Below are 13,959 nucleotides of genomic sequence, written 5' to 3' on the forward strand. Positions count from 1 at the left end.
TTACTTATCAACTAATTGAGTGGAGACAATCTCTCCCTTACGAAATGTGAATGGAGTATGCACCTCTCGAATATTAGAGAGGGTTTAAAGTATTTGGACAAGTGTTTCAGTGAGTTAATGTATAATGTTCGTGGAGTATGCACCCCTCGAATATTAGAGAGGGTTTAAAGTATCTAGTCAAGTGCTTTAATGGGTTAATGTATGACAGTGGTCCGAGAGGGTTTAAAATACTTGGACAAGTGTTTCAGTGGGTTAATGTATAATGTAAGTGGAGTAGGCACCCCTCGAATATTAGAGAGGGTTTAAAGTATCTGGTCAAGTACTTTAGTGGATTAATGTATGACGGAGATCCTAGTTATTTAGTACGATTGTAAATATTGTAAGTGTAATGTCTGATGTAATATCTATTTGAGGGTTTAAAGTATCTGTTCAAGTGCTTTAGTGGGTTAATATATGACGGAGGTTCTAGTTATGTAGTACGATTGTAAATATTGTAAGTGTAATGTCTGATGTAATATCAGTAATAATTTCTGTATAACAAAATTCAAAAAAAAAAAAAAACAAACAAACAAGGCAAGTGGGTATGGTATAGTTGTAAATGTACCTAAAAAAAGGGGCAGAAAAAATAGGACGGACGGCTGAGTTCAGAGAAAGTATTGTGCTCCATTTAAATGGAAGTTGGTTAGCGGCCCATGTCACCCCCCTAACTATTTCATGAATCACGCTTCCCTTCCCCCATTTCATTACATCACATCACCATTTTACTAGGACCATCTTTTTTGTCATTCCATGATTCTTCACATCACCATTTTACTAGGACCGTCTTTTTTGTCATTCCATGATTCTATCACCTCATATCTTCATTTCGTTATTCTTCTATTTTCTCTTTTATTTCCCCATAAAAAGATTATTTTACTTGAACAAGTCAAAAACATGACCCCGGGACAGTAATGTGATGCTAGTAGCCAAGGAACGCCTAGATTTTCTGCAACTGATATGTTATCTGAACTTAAATTTGAACGTGGTGAGGGATAAGATTTATTGTTTAGCGAAACAGTTTAGAATTATACAATGGGCTTTGCAGTAAATTTTAGTTTCAATGTGAATGCTTTCTTGCTAACAAACATCACATGTGGCAAACGAGGCATAAGCTAATCTTACCTTTGGTGATGAAATAACCTCAAGTTTTTATTTTGATTGGCTATGGTACCATGCAGTTGTGACATCTTTCAATCCAATGAGGTCTTTATATATCAACCTCAATATCAGTGCTTGAAATACACAGAAATAGACCTACACTTCTCTATGCAAAAACTTGCAGCCACAAGTCATAATAAGAAGAAATGCTAAAAAAATGAAGCATTTTATAAGATCAAACTCAACAGTTTCACCGTCATTCAAAACCAGATACCTCGCCTGTGCACAAAAATCCCATGTGGTATTTCTATTCATCTATGTTCTTGCATGTGGAGATGAAATGATGCGGTGCAGCCAAGGATGACTTGCCGGCAAGCCCCTTTCCTAGAACCTAAGCATCATATTTTTAGATGGCTTCACAATTATGAGTCTTTTGACTTGGGGTTTGATTTTATAGCTTCACTTGTAGGGTTAATCGGCAAGTTGTCTTTGGCTACACCTCTGCCTCATGTTCACATGTTAGACCTGTGATGATATTAGTATTTTCGCAATGATGAAGCCCGCTTTGCGGTTCACTCAGCATTCATTGCTAACCGTGTAGATGCCAAGTGTCATGTACAAGTGACATTGTAAAAGTAAGTTCTTTCTTAGACTCTTAGTTAGGTTTTTGACTTATTAGTTTCTGTCATTAAGCAAGTTCTGGTACAAAAGCAATCCTTGAGGAACTAAAATGTATTGCTTATAATACATAGATATAACTGCAGTCAAGTACTCTCTGGAAACCATATCGCAGGAATGATTAGGAAAGCTTGGTGTTTAGTTGATAGGTATTAACCAAATCCCTTCACATCAAATGTGACTTCAGGAAGCACTGCTCTGTTTCCACCTTGCTCTTGATCATCAAACTTTATTCACCTTATTATATATGTGCTTATAAATCGCAGGTAAGATATCAAGGACAAGCTACAAATTGTGCTTCTGAAACTGAGAGCTTCATTTCAATGATTTATATAAAGGGTTTGAGATTTTATTCCAACTCTTAGAAGTTAAAAGTTGAATAAAGGGTGAATGAATTATGAATCTTCACTTAGAATGCATATTTCCTCATTACAATGTTATGTAGCGATTATTTGACGCACATCCCAAGATTTGGACCTCGGAGGACGCTCCATTGTAACTTTTTGCAAGGTACTCACAGAAGTGGGGCTCATTGCATATGAAATTTTTTGTAAATCCAAGCACTACTGCCATCATATACTGAGCAGCTGTATGCAGATCATGTCTCCTTGCGTAAGTAAGATATATCAGTTTCTCAAAATTTCAGTCTTTTATTTTCTTAATACACACATTCTTTTGCTGCCTAACCAAAAGCACAACTCCTGTTACTTCATCTTCCTTCCCCTGATATAGTGATGGGTTCCACACATTGAAGCTACTATGGACCTGCCACTAAATAATATCAGCTGTTTGGAAAATGCACACATGCAACAACCAGAACAGCAAATGGCAATATCACTGGCCATAGCATACTTGAGGCCATTTTATGGATATAAATGCATAAGATCAGGGCTATTAATATATTGAGCAGGTAAGAAACTCCATCGGAGCTTCCCTAAGCAGAATCATGGACCCTATCATGGTAGCCCACGTGGCTTAATTACAGAAGCAAAACACCAGCAACTTGAGCTTAGCATACCTAATACCCACTTCCATTGTTCACTATTGGTTGATTCCTCGAGAAAATCCAATACATATGATTTGTACAAAAGTAGGCCTCGCCTTTAATTCTTCCAAGCATTTTCAGCTGCCATAATCATCAATCAAAGAACGTGAAGGCAGAAGCAGAGCCAGTTAGTGAGGCTGGTGAGGCGTCAAGGGATGAAATCTCAACTCACGAGATGAACAAAGGGATCTCTATTTTAGACCTTATTCTAAGGACTATTGCAGCTGCTGGAACATTTGGAAGTGCCATTGCCATGGCCACTACGAACGAGACACTAACAGTTTTCCCACAATTCACCCAAGTTAGAGCAGAGTACGATGATCATCCCTCGTTCAAGTGAGTTCTGTTTATCCCTTAATTTGACCTGTCGCTTCTATTGTGCGAAGTCAAACCAACTGGGCTACTCTTAATTTTAATTTAGTACGTACAATAACTCATTAGTTACTATGAATACAGGTTCTTCGTGATAGCCAACTCGATTGTGTGCGGATATCTTGCTATTTCTGTCCCTTTATCTATCTTCCACATTATCAGGACAGCTGCTAAAAAAAGTAGAATCTTGTTGCTCGTTTTTGACTTGGTAAAGTTGCTAATTCTTTCTGTACCTCTAATCATGCTACAATTTAAATTTGACCAATATGCATGCATGTTGCCAATACCAGATAATTGATCAAGCATAGAGTTGTAATATAATGCTCGAAACTTGTGAGTGAAGGTAATGCTAACTCTTGTCACAGCCGGAGCTTCTTCAGCAACAGCCATTGTATACTTAGCACACAAGGGCAACACCAGCGCCAATTGGTTCGCCTTTTGCCAACTGTTTGATTCCTTCTGTGAACGTATATCCGGATCTTTGATCGGTTCATTTGCCGCAGCAGTTACGCTTATGCTAGTAATCGTTACATCAGCTGTAGCTCTCTCTCGATCCTAATATATTTATGTATGTTATTTGGATGTGGCATAGTGTTGTTGGGTTATAATTTGATCGGCACAATAATGCTTTAGTGACTGTTCACAAAAAGTTTTTGACGCTTTGACATTTGAATATTGTTTGTTTTTCTCAAAATATTTTGCTTCAATATATATTGAAGAATTTTAACATTCGGAATTTTTCACTTTATACACACACACACACACACACACAAAAGAATGAATAATTGGCAGCAAGTTTGAATTAAAATGAAGAAATTTCTACTGCAATATATTCTACTCACATCACATTAACTCAAGCTGGTTTATATATCACAAACAGTGACAGTGTCACGTACATAAATACCACTCAGAACAAAGATGCAGGAGGTCCATTAATATCAAGAAGTCTTGTGCTTACTACGCAAACATCGCCACAATATCATCTAAATTTTTCAATGCCTTCTCGTAGTATAAGTACGATTCGTATACCTTTGGCGTGCGCACGTAATAGTCAAACTGTAAATAAATAAAATTAACCCAATTCATCGTCGGGTTAGTAATTAAAGTAAATAACTAAAATTTAAGTTAATAGACAGAGAGACAGCGTCTCACGTACGTACCTCAGCCATGTTATCAATCAAATCATTGGCTGTATTGACATACTCCCTTCTACGGACTTCTGGCAACGTACTGAAAGCGGTCTTCAAATCCTGGGAAAGATAAGCTTGCTTTAATCTTATATAAAATATCACATACCTCCAGGCCATGCGGTCCACCATTTCCCTGAGGCTATGCATTCCCTCAGCCGTCTGCTTGATTCTGGCCACCGCATCCTCCGGTGATAGCCCCGGTTCAAAGAACCTTTCCTTCAAAAAGGACCGCGTGCCCCAACTCTCGGCTAGGGCTACACTAGCACCAGAACTGCTGCCAATGCCATCCCCGTGCAGCCCTACCAGTGCTAGTGAAGTGGATATCAATGTGGTTACAAAATTTCTTCGGCTGGGTATTGGATTTTGAGTTGCTTTGGGTTTGATTTCTGGGAGTGACGTTTTGGGGTTGTGATTGTTGGTGACGTTGTGAGCTTGGAGGAGGCTTGTGGCCTTACTGAAGCTGCTGCTGTTCATGATTCTTTTTGGATAAACTTTAATGGAATATACAAGTGTAGGCAGCGCATTCTCCTTTAAAAAAAAAAAATTTATTTCGGTAATACTTTCGCTAATTTTCCGACACGTGGCCCTCGTTATCTTGTCACCACCCGGTTTGTGCATATACCTTCCTTCATCTACTGTTTATATCATTATATATGCAGTTGTAATTAGAAGGATATGGGATTTGAATTTTTCATAGTCTATTTCTTTTTTCGAACAAAGATAATAAACAAAAGAATTTGGATCCAAGTTAAGTTTTTTTTTTTTTAAACCGCGGATACATTTATAGTAATATAATGTTAAGATTTAGTTACTTATTTACTATTATCTAATAACAACTAATTATATCCTTTTAAAAAGTTAAGATTTAACTATCTATTTATTCTTATCTGATAACTGCTATTATTTTCTTATATAACTTAATATTTAATAATCATTAGTTGTATCTTATTGTTACTTGAACAATTAATCAATTTATTTCTAACTGTTTAATTTGTTGAAAATTAACTTTTGGGATTAAGCACTTAATGGATTGGATTGAATTTTTCATAACTAGTGCCACATGCAATTTGGGTGAGTTGGATGTCAACCCAATCTCTTCTGCCCAACCCAATCCATACCCACCCCATTGAAAAATTTGGTGCAAAATTGAAATTAAAAATTATAAATAAACTTCTATTTAAATGAATTGGTACGTATAATAGTAAAATCACCGACAATTTTAAATATCATTTGCCTTTCTTGTTTAGGAATTAATTACTCACAATTTAACCCATATTTAGTTAGAAGAAATAGTAGGAGAGAGGAAAGAGAAAATGAGTGAAAAGAAAAAAAAAAGAATCAATCTCATTTTCCATTATTTAATTAGATAAAAAATTCATTATTTTCCCTTATTTCTTTTTTCTCTCCTCTTTTCCTCTCTCCTCTCCTCTCCTCTCCTCTCCTCTCATTTTCTTTCTTCATACCGGACATGCAAATCCGACATCGTATTGTTGTCACAAATTTAAAGTTTCCATGGGTTCCATAAAGAGCTCCCTTTGCATGATCGGATCAATTGAGACATGGCGTAAAGACATAAAGTTGCCGAGCCCCATTGGGCTCTGGCCTAAGGAAAGCCGTATAAGCCCCATTCTAAAACCACACAAAATTTTATTGTATGTAGGAGAAAAAAAATACCTACAGCCCATTAATGATTTTATTTATTGCGTATAAATTGTAAGTAAATAAATAAGAAGACCCCTCCTTCAATTATTTTTCAAAATTAATTGGGATTATTCTATTTGTTTTCGTCGTTAAAGGCGTTGGATAATCTGTCTTGATCATCTCATTAATCTACCGAATTCTGGAGCTAAGCTATTGTGCATCCGATGTATTTTACAATTCTTAGCCTTAGGCTCGAAAATTTGCATCTAATAGAAGTAATATTAACCACCAACAAATAACCACTGGATCTTCGCCCAGTGATTACAGCATTGCGAAAATTTAATTGATTTGATGTAAATTAGTCTCACTAATTCAATAATCTCATGTAATAAAAAATTACATATTAAAAAAAATGACTCCAATTGAATCCTCTATTTAGTATTGAATCGGGGCCACCGATGAAGAATTGCATATCCTTGCACCAGCCAATCCTACTCCTTCCCCATCATCGGTGTCATAACAATGCCAAGCCACACTTGTAAGTAATTCAATTCTCTCAGGGATTCCGATTTTGCCAGCATGCCAGCAATTTTGTTGCGCGTTTGCTTGGCTTTTCGCTTGCTTCGAAGGTAATACTGTAATATATAATAGATTGCTTCATTCTTATTAGTTATTATTACTTTTAATTAATTTATGCTGAATTTGATACGAGGGTTGTGGGCTGTCGCCACAATGGAGAAACAGCAAAACGACAAGGCTATGACATAAAACTGCAACACATTCGTAAAATTAGGCTGAATTTCCAGTTAAGCCTTTGTTTCTCCTTGAAATCAATATAGTAGTGTTCGTTTTCCTTTTTGTATTGTGCAAAAGAGGGCATTCCAAAATTTTAATTAATTAATAATTCTGAAATCTAATAACACCATACAAGCTAGAAAATGAAATGTAATTGTACTATGAAATGACTTGAGCTCATAATTCTTCAAATGTGAATGTGTTTTTCCAATATGCATTGCCAGTATCCCACCTAATGCATGAGAACTTCGGCCTGCAAAATTGACTTTGTATGGCTTCTTTTTATTGATCTCCGACGAAGAAAAGTAGACCATATGGCAATTGATAATATTATGTTGGCTTAGTAATTCAACCTCAATTTTCAAGTAGCTCAAATATTGTGTTGGACTGGACGGTTAATTGGTCTCGGAGTCTTATATAAATTATAGAAAATAAATAAAATTTTTTAATTTATATTTTATAAACCCAAACATTTTCCATAAGCACTTAATTAGGTCTATTCACAACGGATTTTAAAATCTCTAACCTATGTGCATAACCTCATAATAAGGGCCCGTCCTAAAGTTCATGACTCACCTTAAGTTTTTTTACCTACTCTAAAGTCCATGATTATTTTCTCATAGGTATACAGAATTGAATCAAAATCTCAACACAATTCAAATAAAAGATAAAAGCTTTTTCAACAACACAAAACAAATATATCCATTGCATTAGAAAATTATAATAGTCACCATTAATTAAATAGCTAAAAAAACATTGAATCTGAATTGAAGCGTGATCCTTATTTTTTTTAATTTTTCATTTATCGACTGTAGAAATGAATGACTCGAGAAAACAATGGCATGACGATGATACCCGAGGCCGGAAGGTGAACTCACTCTAGGCCTCGTTCGGGTTGTCAGGGAACAATTTTGGCTGTGCCTTATAAGTTTGTTCTTGTGACTAGGAATACTTTACCAACAAGAATTACAAATTTGATTAGCGACACATGCCAATCTTTGATTAATAATATTCCAAAATTTATCTTATACATTACGTGGCATGCGACGTGCCACTTTTCTTTTGGAAAATCTCAATTAGTTATGTTATCTTGTGCGCTATGACAAACAATTTCTATAGACTTTCTTGCTTGGCAACTGCTACCTTATACAATGTATTGAACGTGCGAACGTGGCCTTCGACTGAGAAGCTAAGCATAATTGACCTTCCATTCACTGGCAACAAATTAAAGAAGCTGGTGTTCTGAAATCTGGATCATTAATTTACTGAAACTTACTCCACAATCAGTGTAACATATATATGTTCCCAAAACCAATTTTCACGATTCTTGGTTAAAAATATATCTAACAAACCAATTTATATCATCTTTTTTGTTTTTTTTGTTTTTTCGAAGATCCAAAATCACTGAAATTCGTACACCGTTGGGTTCACAAACAATGACTGCTGGTTTAACGAGTCACTGTGGTTCACTTGGTGCATGTCACTTGGCTGAAGTTTATTCTCGAATTGGTCATCGGAGGCAGCATTATTGTTAATGCCGTTCTGGAAATCATAGTTAAAATTGTAAGTGTTGTCATTGAGAAGTTGTGAAATCGGAGCAAAGTATTCCAGTTCCACTAGATGAGCAAGTGAACATGTCCTTGGAAATTTCACCATCAATTTCTGTTCATCACTAGCATTAGCATGCTCAACATAGCCTCCTGTTTTGCCTAATTGATCAACACATGATTGATCTTCCTCGACTTTTGCATCCAAAACTGATCTTGATCCCGTTTGCCTCTTTTTGTAAATCCTACAAAGTACCCAATCATCCAGCTGAAACACACAGAACAACCCCAATTAGCTTGTCACATCACCATATAATTAATTAAACACATATGTATAATATCGTCATGATGATTGATGATTTAATATGAGTACTTTATTGAAAAAATTAAACTATACAATTAACTAATGCTCATAGAGAAAACATGCACACAATTTATGCTCACTTTCATGGAACCATTATGTTTGTAGGGTTGTCTTGTTGGGTCATTTAGCCGATATTCATGCATGATCCAATCAGTCTTGATCCCCTTGGGGGGCCTGCCCTTATAAAAAACAAGAGCTTTCTTGACACCAAGATATTTAGACCCACCATATATTGCCTTATCAGTCCCCGTGGCCTTCCAATATCCCGATACAGTTGCCCTGTTAGGCCTCGTCCCATTGGGATACTTCCTGTCTCGTGGGCTGAAAAAGTACCATTCCTTCTCCCCGAATTCAGCTTTCTCTACATTTTCATACATAATTTGCAAACACAATCATTACTAACAAATTGTCTTAATTAGGCAGTACTCGTTCATAATAAATCATATAATCATTTAGTTAAACGAAAAATTACGGGCATGTAAGTAGAAAACAAACCAGGAAGTTGCCAGGGGTCAAACTTGTAAATATCCACTTCCGGGATTATTGACACGGGGCAGGGTCTCGACGTGGCTTGGTTACGAAGGTAATGAACAATTAGTTCTTCGTCAGTTGGGTGGAATCTGAATCCGGGTGGCAGCTCGGTGCTGGCTTGTGCTTCCATTGTTAAGCTTAATCAGCTCTCAATATAATGGTACAAAAAATAAAATAAAATCTTGAGGTTGAAGGGGGTTATTATTGTTTGCTAAGAGAAAAGAGAAATGAAGGTGTTTGAAATGTTTGCAAGGAGAGGGCTTGGCCTTTTATCTTTGAGCCTGCGCTGTCGTTTTGTGGGATTTGCATGGATTTGATTGGTCGCTGTCTTGACTTTTTTTCACTCTTTAATGTTATTCCTCGTATAATACTTGTCGGCAATACTCGCGGGATGGGTCTGAACACGTATACACGGATGTAGTTTCACGCTGATTAATTTTGAATTTCATGCTTGGTTCAACGAACCACTTTGGTTTGGAAAAAGACCTTTTTTTTTAAAAAAAAAAAAAAAATTAGGTTGAATATGAGAATATCCAATAGCAATATAATGAAGAGGGCCTCAACCTCCGTAGAAAGTTTGGCAGGTATTTTGTTCTTATCTTTTGGACACCATTCAAAGGTTTTCCTCAATAGAAAGTTAGTATTTATAAAAATATAATCATCAATCTAACCTTTACGTTTGAAAGTTTTACATTATTAATGAATAAAAAATTTAGATATTATGAAACATACCATCAAAAGTCTTAGAATTTTAATTTCTCTTATATAAAAATCAAAGAAATTTTAAAATTATTTAATAACGACTCAATCATATCTTATTTATGTAAAAAAATGTTCAAACTCATATTTCCTTCTTCTTTTTTTTTTACACCATTCCAATCACTTTTGAAAAATAAGTTAATTGATATCGCTAGGGGATTTTATTTAATTTTTTTAATTGAATGAAATGTTATTTAATTTTTTAATGTTATATAAAAAAATATGTTCAAAGGGAGTATGGTATTTTTCCTGAACTCGCGCGAGTGGAGTTTCAAAAATTATTGAATCCGATTATAAGTCCAATATCACAGTTGGCGAATCATTCTTGAGAAGGAATCGACACGTGCACCTATAAACCAGGATAAGCATGGTAAGAAATACAGGCCAATTTTAATTGCGGTTCTTATCCAGCCACCTCAACGCTGCTTCCTTGTTGGCGCTAATGTTAATATCTTAATTATAATCATTTTTAAACATTTTTTTTAATGTCACGCGGTAAGGTTTAGTCCCTCGGATTAAGAACAGATCCACCACGTGCCGTGCTGATTATGTTTATCTCATGAAAATTTTTAAGGGATCGGCAGAATATTCTATGAATCTCAGCCGCTAACGGGGGTCTAGTCGGCTCTAGCTTTTTTTTTTTTTTGTTTTTCTTTTCTTTAACTTAACCCTTGCTTAATTAATTGGTGATTGGCGTGCGAGGGCTGCTTGTTTTGAATCAAACGAAGGATAAGAATATTGAATCAAAGGTAGCAGAAAAATTAGTAGTCTGTAAAGGGCATTGATAAACTGGGGATTAAGTGGCTCATTACGTGTGCATGATCGTGATTTTAAAAGGCTTCTGGGTGCAAGAAAGATAAGATTAAGTCATCTAGTTACTAGTTGTAGCAAGTGTTATCACAGCAAGTGTGGCTATCGTGGGAAACAAAGCTTTGATTGAAGTGCTAGATTTTAAATATTATAGGGGCTGATGGATTATTCCATTATTATTTTTTTTTATAGAGATTATTCCATTATTTTAGGTAGCAACAACGGTTTCTTTTGTGCATGAAAAAAGTTTTTTTTTTTTTTAACCCAGTTATGTGATACAATTCTGACTTACTCTGAATCTAAATATCTAAATTATACAATAATAAAAGTAACTAGTTGGGGTATTCGTAAATATCTCTTCGTTGATAACAATAGCTTTTAGTATAAAAGTATTAAGTATTAACAAAAAAATTACCGTATCCTAATTGCACATTTGGACCTAATTTCCTAATTTGAAGAAAAGTATAGATGTATTTAGCAATTGGAGGGATGCATTTAGACAGGCTGCATGTCACATCAAAAGGCAGATTCACCGAATTTGCCTCTTCATGCGACAATCATTAATTCTTTAAGTTGAAATTAACCTAAGCATGTTATTAAAAAATAGAGTGTTGATATTTGATCTTCTTAATTTATTTCATTAACCCATACTTTTTAATAAATATTATTTATTCTTAAATTGCCCTTATTAAAAATAAAAATTAATTAAAAATAATATATTTTCTTTACTCTCAAGTTCTTAATAGGTTAACTTCTCATTTCACTTTTTTATTTTTTTACAATCACCAATCCTAAGACCCCCTGTTTGGGATTAGACTGAAACTTAATAAGTTACTTATTTCATAATTTTTTATCAAAATAGTATTCAGTAAATTTTGTAAAAATTATTTTTTTCCCATGATTTTCTTCATTTTGACAGCAACTTTTAAAAGCAAGTAAACGATTACTTTTTATAGGCAACTTATTAAATAAGCAACCACATATTTCTAAAGTTCCTATTATAACTTTGATATTTTAATAAAAAGATAAGAGAGTTTGCCAATTTTTTCCTACTGTAATCAATATATACTATTTGTCTCATACTATTTTTATAATAATCAATAACCTCCTGACAACATAAATTTATAATATTACCATTATTTTTAAATACACTGTTATTCATATTTATTATAGATTAAATAAATCACATGAATGGAAATTAAAATAAAAAAATTAAGTATTAAGAATAAGAAATATATGTTTTCATGTGAAAAAAATTTCTTGTACTTTTTTATTTTATAAACATTTTCTTATAATAAAATGATAAAAAAATATTATAAGAAAAATTGATGATAAATAAAAATTATTATAAAATAAATAATAAAATATTTTTTCTTCTATTTTTTTACATTTAATTTTAAAATATTATAAAATATTTATTAGAATAAAATGTTTACAAAATAAAAAAGTACAAGAAAACATTTTATTACTAATTTTTTTGTTCACATCAAAACATATATTTCTTATTTTTAATACTTATTTTTTTTATTCAGTTTCTATTCATATGATTTATTTATTTTTTAGGACTCAAATTTGAATCCATGTCATTTATTTTTTTAAATTGATTCATAATTTGAATTAAATATTAACTCTTGAAAAATATCCTCCATCCAAGGTACAAAATAAGTTTCATGTCAAAAAAAATTATATATGTTTCTCTCTTATTATATCACCAGCCACACTTTTTTATTTATCTTATTATTTTTCAGAATTGCCCTTATTAAAAAAATATTATTTATTATTTTACTTTATTATTTTTCAGAATTGCCCTTATTAAAAAAATATTATTTATTATTTTACTTTATTATATTCTCCTCCCCTTCTCTAGCACTTCATCAACAAGAACTTTGCCACCATCACTACTGCTATCTTCTTCACCATCAACAATTATCTCCACCAACATATGATAATTTTCAATTTTGTTTTTTTTTTTTTTAAAGTTCATGAATAAGTTGTGAGTTTTGTTATTATTGATGATATTGGTTTTGCTTTTGTGTGATAATTTAAGATTCTATTTAGCTTCAATTTGGGATTTGATTTGAAGTTAATATTCAATTTAAATTATAAATCAATTTTGGAAAAAAAAAGGAGAGATTTGAGAGATGATCTATTGAGTGCATGAGATACAACCAATTTTTTTTTTTTAATTTTTCAATAAGGGCAATTTTAAAATAAATAATATAAATTAAAAAATAAGCTAGTGAAATAATGTGAGGGGTTAAATATCACAACTCTTCTATATTGAGACTTAGTATGCAGTTGTGACAAAACATTGCTATTGTTGACTCACCCACTAGAACTTTTAAGTACACTTCTTCAATTTTGGATTCAAAACACGAAAAAAGAAAAAACAAAAAAAAGAGAGTGGAACTATTGGCACAACTCTAATATCATGTCGAAACCGTTTACGATTACATAAAATTACATAAAAGGACAACCTTGATTATTATTGAACCCCTGCATAATAGCATTCTAAATTATCTTCTTTGACAATTGAAAGATCTACAAGTTTGTAACAGACTTTAAAGTTATTTAATGTAAAAAAAAAAAGAGTTTCTATCTATAAAACTTTATATGAAAATAGACTGTCTAAACTATAAATAAGTATATATAATATAATGGCAACAAAACATGTTCAATTTTAGAGTCTTTGATTTTGCTCTTATGGTAAGTGTTAAAAAAGAAGGGGAAATCACGAGTAATTCCGTCATTCTTACTAGGGGTGGCAATAAAACCCACCCTATTTGAACCCAATCAATTTAGACAAAAAAGATGGTTCTAGGCATTGAAATTCAATACTCAGATATCTTGGCACCAAAAACAACCTGGATATGTGCCTAGTTTATTAATAAGTTAAAAATATATATAAATACAATACACCCAAAATCGAAATTAAAACCCTAATTTTCTATCCTATCGTTAAGTAAAAACAAGCAGTGTTGCTAGCTGCTGTGCCTCCAACTCTTCAACACTCCAAGCTAGCAGCCACTACTCTTAACACTCCAAGCAAACACAAGTTGTCGGATGCAAAAAGCAAACACTCCAAGCCAG

General features: G+C 33.4%; 3 protein-coding genes and 1 non-coding gene across 7 annotated transcripts; 2 read left to right on the forward strand and 2 right to left on the reverse strand.

Annotated features, from left to right (window-relative positions):
* The first annotated feature begins 491 nt into the window (after positions 1-491).
* Positions 492-3,864, forward strand: LOC107177644 (casparian strip membrane protein 3). Of its 3 annotated transcripts, none has more exons than XM_052439550.1 (4): positions 492-1,964; positions 2,082-3,196; positions 3,317-3,440; positions 3,576-3,864. In XM_052439550.1, exons 2-4 carry the CDS (start codon positions 3,036-3,038, stop codon positions 3,789-3,791), a joined length of 501 nt encoding a protein of 166 aa, XP_052295510.1. In that variant the 5' UTR covers positions 492-1,964; positions 2,082-3,035; the 3' UTR covers positions 3,792-3,864. The 3 variants fall into 3 exon arrangements, with proteins under 3 accessions (XP_052295510.1, XP_052295509.1, XP_024956611.1); XM_052439549.1 differs by having other exon boundaries at positions 492-1,772; positions 1,890-3,196; XM_025100843.2 differs by having other exon boundaries at positions 492-3,196.
* MIR169G (microRNA MIR169g) lies at positions 1,459-1,664 on the forward strand. The gene has a single exon (NR_161508.1). It is a non-coding gene; the product is annotated as a microRNA MIR169g (primary transcript).
* Positions 3,865-4,034: 170 nt separating the features above from the next.
* LOC102608346 (photosynthetic NDH subunit of lumenal location 2, chloroplastic) lies at positions 4,035-4,941 on the reverse strand. Its single transcript, XM_006483059.4, has 2 exons — positions 4,393-4,941; positions 4,035-4,288 (listed from the first exon to the last, which is right to left on the reverse strand). Exons 1-2 carry the CDS (start codon positions 4,894-4,896, stop codon positions 4,190-4,192), a joined length of 603 nt encoding a protein of 200 aa, XP_006483122.1. The 5' UTR covers positions 4,897-4,941; the 3' UTR covers positions 4,035-4,189.
* Positions 4,942-8,098: 3,157 nt separating this feature from the next.
* Positions 8,099-9,543, reverse strand: LOC102608057 (NAC transcription factor 29). Of its 2 annotated transcripts, NM_001320059.1 has the most exon segments (4): positions 8,241-8,358; positions 8,360-8,673; positions 8,850-9,130; positions 9,265-9,536. In NM_001320059.1, coding segments are annotated over 4 exon segments (795 nt in total). In that variant the 5' UTR covers positions 9,431-9,536; the 3' UTR covers positions 8,241-8,324.
* Between the last annotated feature and the right edge of the window lie 4,416 nt (positions 9,544-13,959).

The sequence above is a fragment of the Citrus sinensis genome, chromosome 4, assembly GCF_022201045.2.
Source record: "Citrus sinensis cultivar Valencia sweet orange chromosome 4, DVS_A1.0, whole genome shotgun sequence".
Taxonomy (NCBI): Eukaryota; Viridiplantae; Streptophyta; class Magnoliopsida; order Sapindales; family Rutaceae; genus Citrus; species Citrus sinensis.

Coding starts and splice junctions, on each gene's coding strand:
- LOC102608057 (XM_052439092.1), bottom strand. CDS start 9,430: ATGGAAGCACAAGCCAGCACCGAGCTGCCACCCGGATTCAGATTCCAC. Junction 9,131..9,264: donor TGACCCCTGGCAACTTCCTG/GTTTGTTTTCTA, acceptor ATGAAAATGTAG/AGAAAGCTGAATTCGGGGAG. Junction 8,674..8,849: donor AACATAATGGTTCCATGAAA/GTGAGCATAAAT, acceptor TGTGTGTTTCAG/CTGGATGATTGGGTACTTTG.
- LOC107177644 (XM_025100843.2), top strand. CDS start 3,036: ATGAACAAAGGGATCTCTATTTTAGACCTTATTCTAAGGACTATTGCA. Junction 3,197..3,316: donor GATGATCATCCCTCGTTCAA/GTGAGTTCTGTT, acceptor CTATGAATACAG/GTTCTTCGTGATAGCCAACT. Junction 3,441..3,575: donor TGTTGCTCGTTTTTGACTTG/GTAAAGTTGCTA, acceptor TTGTGAGTGAAG/GTAATGCTAACTCTTGTCAC.
- LOC102608346 (XM_006483059.4), bottom strand. CDS start 4,896: ATGAACAGCAGCAGCTTCAGTAAGGCCACAAGCCTCCTCCAAGCTCAC. Junction 4,289..4,392: donor TGATTGATAACATGGCTGAG/GTACGTACGTGA, acceptor ATTTATTTACAG/TTTGACTATTACGTGCGCAC.